At 41.4% G+C, this 16506-nt stretch overlaps 1 protein-coding gene across 2 annotated transcripts in view; it reads left to right on the top strand.

Moving 5' to 3' along the window:
- The window catches only part of CDYL (chromodomain Y like), a 286386-nt gene that overhangs the window by 199276 nt on the left and 70604 nt on the right, over positions 1–16506 (top strand). For both annotated transcript variants that reach the window (XM_085607193.1, XM_085607192.1), the window contains one exon: positions 4770–4942. In XM_085607193.1, the coding sequence (XP_085463319.1) occupies positions 4770–4942 (173 nt within the window). The remainder of the gene's footprint in view (positions 1–4769; positions 4943–16506) is intronic.

The raw sequence follows: 16506 nt of genomic DNA on the forward strand, positions 1-16506 counted from the left end.
AAAGCCACAGTTTTCCGTTACAGGGAGCCACCAGCTTGGACAAGACAGCCACAGTGGGCGGTGCACAGACAGCCACTATAAATGTAAACATTCTCCTGAGAAGGAATGGCGTAGGCCTGTCACTGTTGATTTTCAATGCAGGTTTAATTCTTAGTATTTCGTGATTGACAGAACATCACAAAGTCCTAACGTATTTTGGCGTGCATTAATGTAAATATTCACTGTATTCTGATCCACAAGGAAAGTAACTAAAACAAAATGGAAATTGTATCACAACTGTTGAAGAGAAATGCTACTAGTGTAAAAATCACAGCGCACATTCCAATGTAGGATTAGAAAAGACTATGGGACATAGTAGATAGTCTTCCGTCTGTGTTTAAATCGAATGTGGTTACCTTTAAAAGTGAAGGGGCGGATGAGTAAGTCTTCCTGTGAACAAGGCTCACTTAAAGCCAAAATGCATTCGGTCTTTGTGACATTCTGCCAATAACAAAATACTAAGAATTATGCCCGCAATGAAATCCACCAGTGACAGGTGAACAGTGTTCCTTGTTAGAGTGTTTGCATTTGTAGCGACTGTCTGTGCACTGCCTGCTGGGGCTGCCCTGTCAGGGCTGGTGGCTCCCTGTAATGGAGAACTGGAGCTTTGATATTGACTATGGGAGCATGGCCCGCTTGCTGCCACCAAAGGTATTGGGACTGTTCTTAAATCGTAATTGGAAGTGGCATCGGGTGAGGGTTCACGGAAGAAGATATTGGCAGTCTCACTTCTACAATATCACTTGTGTATTCCAGTGATTCTGGTAAAAATGGTGATAAACATGAATACGAAAGACGGAACAGCCAAATAAAACAAGGAATAACCCGAAGTGCTCTGTGTGAAAGCACAAATTGAAATAAATCTTTAATGCATTGTGATCCACAAGAAAAGTAACTAAAGCAAAACCAGAATATTGTAACACAACTGTAGAAGAGAAATGCTACTAATGTAAAAAGCACAACACGCATTACAATTTAAGATGAGAAAAGTCTATGGGACATAGTGGATAGTGTTCACCTGTGTTTAAATCGAATGTGGTTACCTTTAAAAATCAAGGGGGTGGATGAGCACGCCTTCCTGTTATTAAAGCTCACTTTGAGTTGAAACGTGTTAGGACTTTGTGGCATTATACCAATCATGAAATACTGCATTCAAAATCACTGGCGACAGGCATGCAGCATTCCTTCTTAGGAGAATATATATATATATATAATATCTCTCATGCATGCTCTGAGTCCCGTCTTACAGATTCGAAAAGTGGAACCCAAGAACATAGGTGGCACAACTCCGATTCAGTAACGAGTAATGTACTTTTTATTTATTTAACCATCACAGATAAGAGTAGACCTACGTGTTTAAGCTGTAGCCTTCGGCCGGCTCATATAGAGTATGTGTATAGATCGTCCCTTTGAAAAGGGAACTACCACAATTGTGATTTCAAAACAATTTAAAGAGCAATTACAATCTTTTGTTGTTTTTCAACGCTTCAAAAATTTCAACTTGGTTTACAGTTATTTTAATTTTGTTATGGTTTAACTTTTCACTTGTAAAGTGCTCACAAGGAAATTTCCCAACATGAATTCTGTGTGATTACAGGCAATGGAACAATATTTCTCTTCAGTTTGTCACAGTTATCAGAATTTATAGATACACTTCATTTCAAAAGTAAATCCTTTTGTCCTTCAACATGTATCAAAGTGGCAAAAAACAAAAATATTAAAAAGGTAGAGTGTTCCTGCAGTTGTTGTTATTCAAAATATCATGCAGATTATAAAATTCAATGGTGCGAAATGTATAACAATTGATAATGGTGGTATATTTGCAAATGGTGACCATTCAATTTGTTTGAATTTCACATTTGTCTCCTACATATTCTAGTAAAATACCAAAATAATTCCATGCATAAAGAAACAAAGAAACACATTCCAAAATACAAGGTCACACTCAAAAGTAAATCCTACTCTTTTTACCCAAAATAGCAATGTGCAAATTAGCCAAATAGTGCAAACTTGATGTTGGTCATAACAGTGCAAAGGTCATGGTTAATAAATTGATCATAAAATTATGCAAATTGGCAAGAAAAATGTGCAAAATAACAATCATATCACATTTGATGTCAAATATATCTTGCACCTCTCCAATTTGTTTACTTTCTAATCTGCCAAGATATCAAGGTAGTTCTATATATTGAAAAGCATTTAAAATGTCAAGATTAGATTAATATATAAAACCCTTAGTCTTGCACTGTTCCTGTTTTCAAATAGTTATATATATATATATATGTATGTGTGTGTATGAGTGTGTATATGTGTATATGTGTATATGTGTATATATATTTATATATATATATATATATATATATATATATATATATATAGTCATTTTTTATATTATCACACATATTGTTAAGGTTGTCATTTTTAAGACATGCTAAATAATGACAAAATATCAAATGTATATGTTTGTACAATGCTTGTTACTTTTCCTGCTGAATGACAGCAAATAAGGCCTGTGCAGAATTAATAAGGCAGTGACCTCTGTCATTCTCATCTCGCTAACTTGAACTCTGACCAACTTGGTTTCTCAAAGAGTCTCACAATTGCCAAAAGGATTATCTTGTATAGCTGGTAAGCTAAACAATTATTGCAACTTCTCGGACATGGCAATCAAGACCTCCTTGGAAAAAGTGGCATACGATATGTTAAAAAATCAATTTTACACAAAATTTGTGCCAGTAACTTGGGGGTCAGTGAATTCCCCACGTTTGCCTTGCTCCAAGATACTGTAACTCATGTTCTCTCTCTCCTGTGCTTATTTTACTTTTCCCTATTAGATATTTTCAGTTTTCTAATCCAATGCAACTACACCCATGCAAAGACACCCATTTGTAATATTCTGTTAATTCTTTGTAATCTGCACAGTGTTTTCTAAAAACGTTTGAATGTATGTTGTTAAAAGAAATTGGATGTGAAATCTGTTGATTTATTGATTTTTGGTATTGTGCAATTGTGACAAAATCTATATTAAAAAAGAATTAGTGAATTTGATTTTGTAAATCAAGCCATTTGAGTCTCTAATGACTGTTTTCAGCTTCATTATGGAGAGGACTGAAAGTCATCAATTGTGATTGCCAGTTTAAAGTCGGAGTATGCTTTTTTATTTTTTGTTTAAGTCAGAAATGTTCAACAGTTCATAGAAATAAATTCATATGCAGAATATGCCATACTATGTTTAGCATAATATGGTTTGGAGCATGGAGATGACAAAAATTAACAAATTAATAACAATTAACCATCATCTAAAGAAAAGCATAGTCAATGGCTTCCTTCTACATGATAGTGAAAAATGTCTTCTTAATTTTTTTTAATTGATTATAAATCATAGATTTGATCAAATTTCCTCAAAGAAAAGGGGCCTCTACATTTAGCCAAGGCCATCTCAGACTCTTAGACATGTCTCAGGAGAACCCACCATTCCACTACCTAAAGCCTTAATATGCTTTGTGTCCGTTTTTCTTACGCAGCTTTAGAGGCGACTCCAAAGGATCACATACTACTGCGGAAATGTTATCTGCAAACATTATTAGTTTGTGTATGTCACTACGATTGAGCTAGTGTCCCTGTGTACCAGTAGCTCCAAGAACCAGCACAAACGTACTAGAGACTAGACCCATATCAGTCATGTTCCCCTTTCAAGTTCACTATTATCAGAGAAAACGTACTTGAGCAGTTGGGACTTCACAACTGCCTTGGAAGAAGTGCTTAAACTTGGGACTAAAACAAACCGCTCTCAACACCAAGCTGTATATTCTCATTACATAAGATCAACTGTCTATGTGGCTTCTAGCAGAAGTTAAATTACTGGCATGTATTCTTACTCCGCCGTGCCTGAGATTAACCACGTTCCGAAGCCATAGGCCTAGTCGTGGAAGCATCCCCCTATAATACAATACAAAGTCTTAACATTTTACTTCCTGCCTGGCCCTGCCTTTGAATGTGTTACCTTCCTTTTATTGTAAGTCTTTAATGCTCTCTTATGATGCATTGTATTTTTGTAGGCAGGGAATTGATGGATTATTTTTTTAAATGAGCCATTGTTTATGAATAAATAATCATGAAGCTCGTGAGTTTTTAGAAAGTGTTATATATCAGGTCTGTTTTACAATGAGGTCACCAGTGCATTCTGTAGTTTAAATAAGAGGGACTTTAATTTGATCAGAGTTAAGATGCTTTGCGTACAATAAACGACTCGAACACAAGAGGACGACTAGAAATGTCTGACGCATGAAAGCATATTCTATCGATTTTTTGCAATGCTTAGTAGGCTGTTTTTATTACTTGTGTAATTTGCGTGATTTTATGCATTGTACTTGACAGTACACGTTTGTACTGCATTTTTTGCATCAGTGTTGCAGCCTTGCTTCTCAGCTAAAAAAAGAAAATATCTGCATGGTCTGGAAGAAGCACTTTTCATTTATTAGGGAACAACCCTTAACTATCCAAAAACCTGTAAAACCTCTTCCTTTAGTAGCTGCTTTTCGACATGTTCTCCATTCCACAATATTCATTGGAGGGCTGTCAGTAAATGAGGTGTATCAGTCTATTTATCGTAAAGTACAAACTGTATTTTTAGTACTATGATACTACGCTCAACTTTTGGGGCATTACATATTAAGGGGGTGGGAGGTTACATAATACCCAATTTCTGACAAATGTAATTCATTTCTTAGGTAATGAAGGAGGTCCAGAGTGCAATGACTACAGCAGCTGCAGACGACAGCAAACTTGTGCTGCTAAGTGCAGTTGGCAGTGTCTTCTGCGGTGGCCTTGATTTTATTTATTTTATACGACGTTTGACGGATGATAGGAAAAGGGAAAGTATTAAAATGGCAGACACAATTAAGTAAGTAAACTGTACGTAATCCTCTGTTTGTGGACGTTTTAAGTATTTTGAAAAGTAAATGCATTCCTTCATGACTGCAAAACATTATGGAAATTGTAGTGTCTAAGTGCCAGATGTACAAAGCCATTTTGTGGTTGCATACCCTGCGTTTCACAAAATTACATGATTTGCAACCCAAGTCAAGAGCATTTCCAACTAGGAAAATAAGTTTATCAACCCATTTCAAATTGCAGACAAGAAAGGTTGTTCCCTCCTAAGTGCAATTTGGAAGGGTATGTAGCGAAAATTTGCAACTGCAGCTGTAGTCTCATTTCATTGACAATTTCTGACTCATCAGATGAAGTGGTAAAAATGGTTTCAGAAAGGGAAGTTGCCCCCTTTGGACAGCTCCCCTTTGGAAATTGTGCCTGCTGACCTCAGAAGGGATATTGGGGGAAGCCGCTAGTGGTCCCAGGGTTTACTTCCTGCTTCTACTTATGTGTTTTCAAGTAGAAAACATTTTATGAAATAAGCACCGGATTCTTTAACAAACACAGGCATGTTGGTCGGCCACCACTCCCTATGCTTGTAGCCAATCACTGGAGGTCACAAATAGCGACATGCCTAATTAATATTCATTAAGCAAGTGGTTTTGTGACTGGAGATTTTGCAAAGCTTAAATCTATGCACTTCATTTTGCAAAACATTACAATAAAATCTGTTTATACAGACAATCATCAGCATAATATCCAGAAGAAAATTATAATTGGACAAAAATCATTCTTATATCTTTAAGTCAATAACCACGAGATTAATTCAATAATAACCCAATGTTTAATTTATCTGCCACCATTAAGAACCTCCATCCAGCATGGCAAATGAAGAGAGAGGATACTAGAAAAGGCTGAGCAGCACGTTCTATAATAATTCTGCCTTACCCCCTTCCCTGCTAGGCATCCCCCCCCCAAGCCTTTATTTGGCTATATGGGGTAGTTTGCACTTAGGCCTCTAACTTTTTGTCTACATAAGGTATACAAACCAAATGTGCGTCCTTTTCTTCCAAAATCCTGAGGATTCTAAAGATACTCAGGGTTTGTGAAGAAATTAGCCAAAATATAGCTACATTTTTTTGGGAAAGATGGGAAACAAGTGCTGAAGAAGAAATGTTTTGATTTCTTTTTCCATGAAAATCGTATTAACAAAGGGTTTGTGGTGCTGAAATCATCAGCTTTCTGGAACAAGCAGACTTTTGTCAGAAAACAAAAAATGTCCACACAGTTTTTGCATTTTATTTGAACATAGCCTATTTTTTCTATTTTATGTGCTTTGAACCTCCTTCTAGTAAGTGATTGGTGTGAAAGCAATAATGGATACCAGAAAGCTATCTATTTCTATAAAGTAGACAAAATTCTGAATTCAGTAAGGGATCAATAGTGTGTATCCTTCAAGCTTTTCCTATAGAAACAAAAATATTGCCATTTGTGCCAACGTTTTCACCTGCAACTTCTTGTAAGAATGGCAGATGTTTTAAAGCAATATACCGTTAAGTCTGCTGGACCCTTTTTGTTGGAGGGATATTGAGGATTTTTAGGTTCACCAAGAACCCGAGGTACCCAGAGCCAATAACTAAACTGCCCCATGCAATGGTTTTTCATTGTGTACCGGGTATATAGAGTAAAAAATAGGTATTGAGGAAACCTATGTATTTCTGAAATGGGAACAAAATATAGAGTTCAGAAGCAGTGGTTATTTGCACATCTCCAAAATTGTGGTTACCCATACTAGAATGTAAAATACAGGAAATGTTTTTAAATTCCTGCTTTTTCTCTTACATTTGGAAGGCATAAATGCACAGCAAGTCGATTGGTAATAACATTTGTTGTACTATTCTGTGTTCCCCTAAGTCTCCCAATAAAAATGGTACCTCATTTGTGTGGGTAGGCCTAGTGCATGCAACAGGGAACTGGCCAAAACACTGCGTTCACACATCCTGAATTCCATGCAAACCTCAAACTTTGTCCAAAAAACACAGACTTCAAAATTATCAATTACAAAAAGACCTTGCTTTGCGAGGGCGTCGCCTGCGTTTTTGAACCACAGGCTTGGCCGCCATCGTACGAAACCTACAAAACCCAGACATTTCTGAAAACTAGACACCCGAAGGAGTCCAGGGAGGCGTGAATTGTGTGGATCCTGCAACGTGTTTCTACCCAGAATCCACTGTAAACCTCAAATTTAGCTAAAAAAAATCTCATTTCTGTGTGGGAAAGTTGTGGGATAGCAGGGCTGAGACAAATTTCCTACCACCCAGCATTTCTCCAGGTCTCCTGATAAAAATGGTACCTCACTTGTGTGGGTGGGCCAACTACCCACAACAAGGGCCCAAAACATATTGTGGAGACATTGAAATTATCTGTCACAAAACAACCTGGTTCTGCAACGGGGGCATCCAAGTTTTTGGTCCTGGGCTCGGCGGCCATCTATGGAAACCTACCAAAACCAGACATTTATGAAAACGAAACACCAGGGGAGTCCAGGAAGGTATGGCTTGTGTGGATCCCCTAACATTTTCCTGCACAGAATCCCAGGCAAACCTCAAATTTAGCTGAAAAAAATCCCCTTTCATTTCTGTGTGAGATCACTGCGACAGCACAAATGTCCTACCACCCAGCGTTCCCCTTGCTCTCCGAGATAAAAAATTATATCTCACTTGTGTGGGTGTCTGTAGTATCCTCCGGTTATGTATATATGTTCCCTTTCTCTGTGTAACTAGCTGCTCAGCCAGTGTGAGTGTTCCGTGTAGAATGTTAGCGTGAGTGACATGAGTGGAATGCTTGGGTGCCTGGTGTGTGTGTTGTCAGTTGGAAGATGGGCTGAGCAGCTAGGAGGCTGCTTCTGGTGGGGCTCTGTAACTACTCTACTTATGGGCTTGCTGGAACATCTACTTATGGACTAAATAAACTACATCAACTTCAACTCGGCTAAGTCTACTTTGTCTCCTGTACACATGGGGCCAGCCCACTACAGTTTTCAATGCGGAGTCAGCCTAAAAACGCATTTATATAACATATAGTGCTTAGTACTCACTGTGCTATCCCCTCAATCCCTATGTTTTTGGTCCTTCCCAGTCCCTTGGCCCACCCACACAAGTGAGGTATAATTTTACTTGGGAGACTGAGGGGAATGCTGGGTGATATGACATTTGTGCCGGCGCGGTGATCCCAAGCAGAAATGTGTGTTGTAAATTTCATTGTTTAGCTATAGTTGAGGTTTGCAGGGGATTCTGGATAGGAAAACGTTGGGTGATCCACGCAAGCCGTAACTCCCTGGATTCCCCTGGATGTCTCCACAAAACGTTTGAGCCCTTCCCTGTCGCTGGTACTTGGCCCTCCAATGCCAGAGAGGTATCATTTTTATTGGGAGACCTGCGGTACTGCTGGGTAGTAGGACATTTGTGTCAGCCTGGTGATTTAACAACTTTCCCACACACAAATGTGTGAGGAAAATTTGATGTTTTTTATATAGCTAAATTCTGGATAGGAAAACGTTGGCAGATCCATGCAAGTCACACCTCCCTGGACTCCTAGGTATCAAGTTTTCAGGAATGTCTGTATTTTGTAAGTTTTCCTAGATGCACACCGAGCCCAGACCAAAAAAGCAGGTGACTCCCTCTCATAACCAAGTCTTTTTGTTATTAATCATTTTGAAGTCTCCACATTACGTTTTGGGCTATTTCCTGTAGCCGGCCCCACCACACAATTGATGTACCATTTTTATCAGGACACTTGGGTGGGGGGGGGGGGCGGAATGCTGGGTGGGTGGAAGTTTGTGGCTCACCACAGATTCCAGAACTTTCGGAAAAAATGTGTTTTTGTTGTTTTTTTTTTGTTTTTTTTTACAAGGTTTGAGGTTTACAAGGAATTCTGAGTAACGAGACCTGGTGAGAGCCACACAAGTCACCCCATCCTGGATTCCCCTGGGTGTGTAGGTTTCAACAATGTACAGGTTTGCTAGGGCCCAAAATCCACAGCTAGGCAAATTGCAAAAAAAGGTCAGTGCCTAGTGGCGTGAATATACAGATATATGTTGTAAGAATGGCCATAAGGAGCATATGTCTGCTTTTGTTGCTGCACTTCTTTTTGAGACCTTCGATGGACCTTGAACTAGTTGTTGCTATATACATTTCCACTCCCATTTCTAGAGGCTCTTAAGTTACATAGTCCCGGAGGCAGGTTTTCCCTCTGCAGGGGTTTTCTCCGTCTGAGAGTGGTCTTTCCCATCTTTCTCGGTTGATATTTTTTGCAATGTTTTTGTTTGCCATTGTAGAGGTGTCTCTCTCTTACGCTCTTTCCCTTGTTGTGGGTGTGTTCTGAGAATCATCTCCCGCTCTGATCTCAGGGAAGGGTTAGATTCCACAACAACGTGCTATTGACTTAATTCAGGGGTACAGGTTGATGTTCTTGGCCGCTAAGTTTTGTCCACTTGAAGGATTAGAGTTTGATCACATACTCAGTTCCACTGCATAGAGCTAATGCTCTAATTTGGAGGCATGGATTGATGTATTTGGCCTTCTAGCCTTGTACAGTCATGGGTTGATTACCTTTGACAAGGATACATTGTGTTATTTTCATGAAGTGTTTTTTTCAACACTTCCTTATCTCTCTGTTGTGGGTTGTGTTATCCGCATGTTTCTCATGAGTATTTCCCACAATACTTCTGGGGGAGCATTTTGTTTGCTTTGCTGGTGATTCTTTGGACAGCTTAGTTGCTATGACCGGCTAGTCTTATTTAGGGATCTTGTTTTGACCCACCTCCAAGGATGGTGTTGCTTGGGTATCTAAGATAAAGAATTTTCAGCTAGATGACTTTATCAAATGAATAAGTTACTTACCTTCGATAACGCCTTATCTGGTCAAGACAGGATTGAACCGCAAATTCCTTAACGACCCACCCATCCTCCCCGCACTGCGAACTGTTGGTCCTGTTACCTACAAGATCCCTGTCTTGGCATTCTAATGTCTCTTTTCAGGACTTTTCATTTGTTTAACATTGTATTTCTTTCTTTTTGGCACACTGTTTCTTTATGAAGTGGCTTCGCGTTGTGAGCAATAAGGGTAGTCACAGAAGAAACTGAGCAGCATGTTCATCAACATCACATCCGAAGGGCAACGTTGCTTGACGGCCCCTACTGGTATGCGGAGGTACTGCTGTACAAACATTTCCGGTTCTAGTCTGGCACCTGGGGAGAATTCTAAGATGAGGAATCTACGGCTAGATCCTGTCTCTACCAGATAAGGTGTTACCAAAGGTGATTAGCTTATTCAGCATGCTCATTCCATCAGATTGATCTATGCTGGGAGAAATTCATCAATCCTAACAAAGTGTCTAAGAAAGACCAGGTGTCTTGAGAAGCTAGAAAACGGAATTTGCCCCTACAGTGTGCCCACCCTTGTAGACATTCTTCAAGCCAGGCAGCCAAATAATCAGCATCAAAAAAGGCATACTAGCTACTCGGCCACCAAGAATGGCAGCAATATGTGTAAATGGTTACAAATATTCCATGAATTGAGGTCTACGTGTTGCATCTTCAACATGTTAACTCAGCAAGGCACAGTTGACTGTAGGAGCTTTACCCTGGCAATATTCAACTTGCTGGAGTCCCATGAATGGAGACCTAGCTGGAACAAGATGTTAAAGGCATGTGTGGCTGTAGATGCACATGCTGTGTATACTCCTACTATCTAGTATTGGGCCCAGATGTGTGCAAGTTGTTTTTCTCTAAGAAGTCTTTTGAGTCACAAAATATTGGGACTCCCCCTTTTGCTGGTAATGCACATGGGCATCAACTCCATTGTCTCTTCCCTCCTTCGGTATTATGCAGTGATCACTTATCTTTCCCTTTTTTGTCTCTGATTGACAACCACAGCTCTGCTCGGGAGACTGTCGAAGTCGGGCTCAGCCCCATGTGTGGGCTTCGCCCTGCAGGGCCTTCTGCCATCTCTCAGCCTTGTCTTCTCTACCATGCCTCCATGGTGATGGAATAGACGCCTTCCTCTACTGTCCTCACTGCTACATGAAATACCCTCGGACCGCTCTCCATCAGGTCTGTAATCTGTGTCTCTCACTCGAGCATAACAAGGTTGCCTGCGACATTCCACTTAAAAAAGACTCTCTGCGACTCTTGAGTGCGTTTACTCGAGATGTCGTGTAGGAGCAGTGAATGCTCTCAGGACCTCTTCAGCCCGAGGACACTGAATGAGCGCCACAACCATTGCGGTCAGCCACGGATGAATGAGTTTTCTCCTCCAATGACAGCTGTGGCTCCGACCTGGAGATTGAGGATATTCCAGCTTTTCAACAAGCCGCAAATATGGTTCCCACATGCCAAAGATTGTGAGTCGAGCAACCCACTATGAAGGTCCATCCAGCCTCTCTGCAACATCAGACAGGCTGCCGGACCACCACTGCCTCCGGGCCATGGTGGCACTGACCACCATCTGCAGGCGCAGAACTCAGCTCCGGCTATGAGCAGAAGAAATCGCTGAGGTTACCTGCTTTGGCACTGACCAATCACTCAGAGCCGGCATCGAAACCAAATGTGGAGTCGACACCTTATGTGGCAAAATCGAAATCCCCCGCAGAGCTGACACGCTTGACATCTAAATTGGCCCCGGATCCAAAAGCCATAGAGCCTACAATCAAGAATGGCTCAGACTGTGACAATGTCAAACCGATTCTCCACAGGCTCCAGGAGGAGATTGATGCTTGAATAAGACACGTGGTCATTCACCCCCATATGGGCGGCAACTATTCCCACCAGGGACTGCTGCTCAACCATTCAAACAGCAGTTGTCCCTCAAAGAAGCCCTCGACAGCACAAGAAGGTAGACCAGGCCACTAGTCCTTTGCCTGCGACACACCCGTCACAACCCCCTGTTCACAGCATTCACCTTTTCCTGCCAACTTCCCTTGAGGCCCCTCTCCTATACACCTCAGGGGTCTTCACATTCTGACACAGGGGAGTACAGGGGGCACTTTCAACATTTCTTCACAAGGTGACCCATGGAAGTCTTATGATGCTGACACACTGGGGCACACTGACCCTCACATGTACCCTGCACATCCCACCCCTCCAGATGACTCCACCTCCTACCAGAAGCTTATTGGTAGGGCTGCCCTCTACTATAAGGTGGATCTCCACACTGAACCTATTGCAGAGGACTTTTATTTGAGACTCTTTCCTCCACCCACCTCTCCACCTACTTCCTTCCCATACATAGAGGTATGCTCCACATATCTTCCAAGGCCCCCTCTGCGCCAGGGTCATTACACCCATGGTGCACAAGAAATACAAGTGCTCTCCTGCTGACCCTATTTACATACGTCGCCAGCTCCCAATTAACTCTCTGGTGGTTCCTACTGCCCACAAGGGAGGTAACTCTTAGGCCATTGGTGATGTTCCTCCACCAGAAAAGGAAAGTAAGCACACTGACACTGTATGAAAGAGGGTTGCCTTAAAGTCAGCTGACCATTGATGTATCACCAATTCCATTGGGTTGCATTAGCGCTGCAACCAAGGCCACTAGAACTAGTTGGAGGATCTCCGCCAACATCCCCCAGAGGAGCACAGAAAGAGGGGGCACAAAATTGTTTCAAAGGGCAATCAGATCTCTAATACCACCATCCATGATGCGTAGACTCTCCCGACACTGCTGCTTGTGGCGTTCACTCCAGCATCCTGTTGCTCAGGCATTCATGACTGTGCATTTCTGACTTCAAGCCTGAAGTCCAACAAAATCTGCTCAACCTCCCGTTCGATGGATACCTTAGCCTTCCACCTGAATGCATGAGCATCCTTAAAGAAGAGTGCAGGGCTACCACACAAGCCTGTTATGCTGCCAAATGGAAATTCTTTGTCCATTATTGCCAATCTAAGCAAATCAATCCTTTATACCCCCAGGTCCAGAACATAGTCTGCTACCTCCTCCATTTGCAGAAGTGTGGTCTGGCCTTCACTTCCATTTGCCGTCTCCTGATCGCAGTATCTGCCTATCTTCAGAGCAGACAACACATTTCCCTCTTCTGCATACCAGTCATCAAGGCTTTCCTGGAGGGCCTCAAGAGTCATCCCACCTCAGGTCCTCCCTGCCCTAACGTGGAAATTCAACATTGTCATCACAAGACTAATGGGTCCCCCATTTGAGCCCCTCCACGCCTGCCCTTTTCAATTTCTTTCTAGAAAGGTGGCATTCCTCGTTGCCATCACTTCACTCAGGCGTGTGAGTGAGGCTTCAGTTATAACACTAGAAGAACCTCTCTTTCAGGTGCAAAGGTACAGGGTTGTCCTCCTCACCAACCTTAAATTCCTCCCAAAGGTAGACTCCCCTTTTCACTGGTACCAGTCCATTAACCTTTCTGTGTTCTTTCCACAACCTGACTCGGTTGCATGGCTGGTGTTTCTGCCCTTGAATGCAAAAAAAGCTCTCATGTACTGTATCAATAGGACAAAACCTTTCTGGAAGATGCAACAACTCTTTGTTTCTTTCTCTAAGCCTCATAAAGGCAAGTCCCTGTCCAAATCCGGCATAGCTAGATGGTTAGTCAAGTGTATCCAAACATGCTAGCAAAAGCCAAAAGAGTTTTGCCCATTACCTCCTAGAGCCCACTCTACAAGGAAAAAGGGGCCTATAGCTGACATTTGTAAAGCAGCTACTTGGTATACACCACACACCTTCATGAAATGCTACTATGTGGATGTACTGGCTCCGCCCACAAGCCAACATTGGTCAGGCAGTACTCCGTACACTGTTTAGGTCCTCTGCAACACCCACAGGCTAGCCACCATTTTTTAGGAGGGACTGCTTTACAGTTCATGCACAGCATGTGTATCTACAGCCACACGTGCCTTTAAAATGTCACTATTTAAGCATCTGTTCATGGCATGAAGTCCTCTGGATTCACATTCGCCCTTCCTCCTCCCCAGATGCCTGTGGCCATTGCAGTAATCACTCTTTCATATTTTTTCTATCTTTTTTGCATGGACATCTCTCTTTTCATCAATTTCTTCACTCCATTTCATCATCACCCACCATGCAGGGAAACAATATAACAATGGAGTCGTTGTCCAATCGCATTACCAGCAAAAGGAGGAGTCCCAATACCTTGTGACTCAAAAGACTTCTTTAAAGAGAAGCAAATTGCACGCATTCAGGCCCAACACTAGCTGGCAGGAGTATGCACAGCATGTGCATCTACAGCACTATATTCCACAACAGATGCAAACGGAAGTCCATCACAAACATTGCACATACTTTCCTTGATTGAAAATATTGTTCCAAAAGTAGAAAGACCATTTAAGGCAGTCTAGTCTCAACAACATTGTACTACTCTATTTCTACATATGGGAGAACATTTCCTCGGGCAGCCCAGTAAATTTGAAGTGAAAGTACTACTGCTGCAACTTCATATGACCCAGCAGCAATGAAAAAGGCAGCCTGAAGCAATCTATTGTTACATTCAGAGAAGCACAGTGAGTGTGGTCACAAAATAATGCCCAAGGCAAACTTATATTAGTGGCATGGACACACTTACTTCTATGTATCTCCCATCTGTCGTTTCACTCCTTCGCACTCTGGGGCCATGGTCTAGTCAACACGCTTCAGAAATAAATGTGACACGTCTGCGAAACGAGAAGAGTGGAACATGCCTGCAAAGACTTGAACTTGAATAAAACTTTCATCAAGATCAGGGTCTTTTTTTCATAGATTTGCCCGCTTTCCTATTCATACCATTCTAATCTCATCTCTCCGCCTCAGCACGGGGAGGTTCCAATCCCCTTTTTTCTTTTTCAACTTGTTAGCATGTTCTCAAGCGTTTTCACGTTTTGTATGCTTGAGCGCCTGCCCTCTGTGTGATACAAAATAAACAAATATTTGTCATTTTTAAAAGTTTGAGATCTGGTACAGTTTATCTCTTTCAATCTACTTCAAAACCACTTTACAGTCACTTTAAAAGTTAGTGTTCAGTGTTGGCGGTGGGCAAATCTATTGTTCTTTGCCTTGTAAATATACACATAGGCCATGCTATACTGATGTTAGAGGTGTGGGTGCATTCATTTCCTTAACTAGAAGTTGTGGTTCCAAAAAGGACTTGTATTTAAGAGTGTTTTTTATAGTTTTTATTTTGTGAAATGTAAGGAAAACATCTGTTCTGTATCAAATATTAAACAAGTATCCTCGACAGGGACAATTATAAAAAGAAAACTATTTACACCACCTCATAAAGTTTAATCAATCAGGTTTCTTGTAAAGCGCGACTACTTACCCATTAGGGTCTTAAGGCGCTTGAGTTGGAGCCTCGGTTCAGTCGAAGAGCCAGGTCTTGAGGTCCTTTCTAAATTGTGACAGTGATTGCCTGAGATGAAGAGGCAGGGAGTTCCAGGTCTTCGCAGCGAGGTAGGAGGAGGATCTTCCTTTCACCATGGACTTGCAGATCTGTGGGATGGGGGGCAGGGCCAGAGCTACTTGGGCGGAGCGGAGATGTCTGGTGGAGTGTAAAACGAGAAGCTGTGGTTGAGGTATGCAGGCCCTGCGTAGTGCAGGGCTTTGTAGGCGTGCGTGAGGACCTTGAAGGTAATTCTTATGTTAATAAGTAGCCAGTGACGATCTCTCAGGTGGTCGGTGATGTGGGTGGGGCAGTGGATGTTCAGGATGAGTCTGGCTGAGGTGGAGAAAGTTCTGTTTTAACATTTCTGTAGTACCCTCCCATCTTAATTACACCACTGAACAACACTTTAGAGCGCCGTTAGTAATCTTACAATGATTACACCGAATTTTAGAATGCTATGACCCTATTAATTGTCAGCCTACCCATGCAGATTCACATCAATACAGGTGATTATTTAGTTCTAGAATACATTGCTTTTTCAAAACAAGCGAACAGGAATATGTGTATTTGGCAACATGAAATTCTCTACTGAAATACCAACAAGCATTTGCAATGCAAAAGGTCTTGCGTTTGCAAGAGTTTAAGGTATTGGTATTGTAAATGACAATACCTTTTATTTATGTGTTGGTTTTCAAAACGGATAAATAAAAGGCATTGTCATTTACAATGCCAATAGCTTAAACTCTCGCAAATGCGAGACCTATTGCATTGCAAATGCTTGTTTAGCCATGTCACCCAACTAATAGTCGCACACAAACACTACTTACGAATACAACCTACTACTTCCCTTTTAAAACCCATTCCCATCATTCTAGATCTATTCTAAACTCAACTAAACACACAGGTAATCAAGAGCACAAACCTAACACAACTAAGGCACAAAGGAAAGAAAAGTGTTTTACTAATCTATTAATTATTAACCTTTAATCTTGGGTTCCGGTGTAGCGTGCTACTTGCTGCAAAGAGCTTCAGCGGCTTGTCGGGGTAGTAAGCGCTATATAAATTCAATACACAATTACACTGACCAAAAAAATCCTTGCAAATGAAGCACTTTCTCTTGAGAAGAAGGAACTTATAATGGGTGATAGGGGTTTAAGAAGAAGTACATGAAACGCAACATCCGCCAGTTAAATACGATG

This window comes from Triturus cristatus, chromosome 5_2, assembly GCF_964204655.1.
Source record: "Triturus cristatus chromosome 5_2, aTriCri1.1, whole genome shotgun sequence".
Taxonomy (NCBI): domain Eukaryota; kingdom Metazoa; phylum Chordata; class Amphibia; order Caudata; family Salamandridae; genus Triturus; species Triturus cristatus.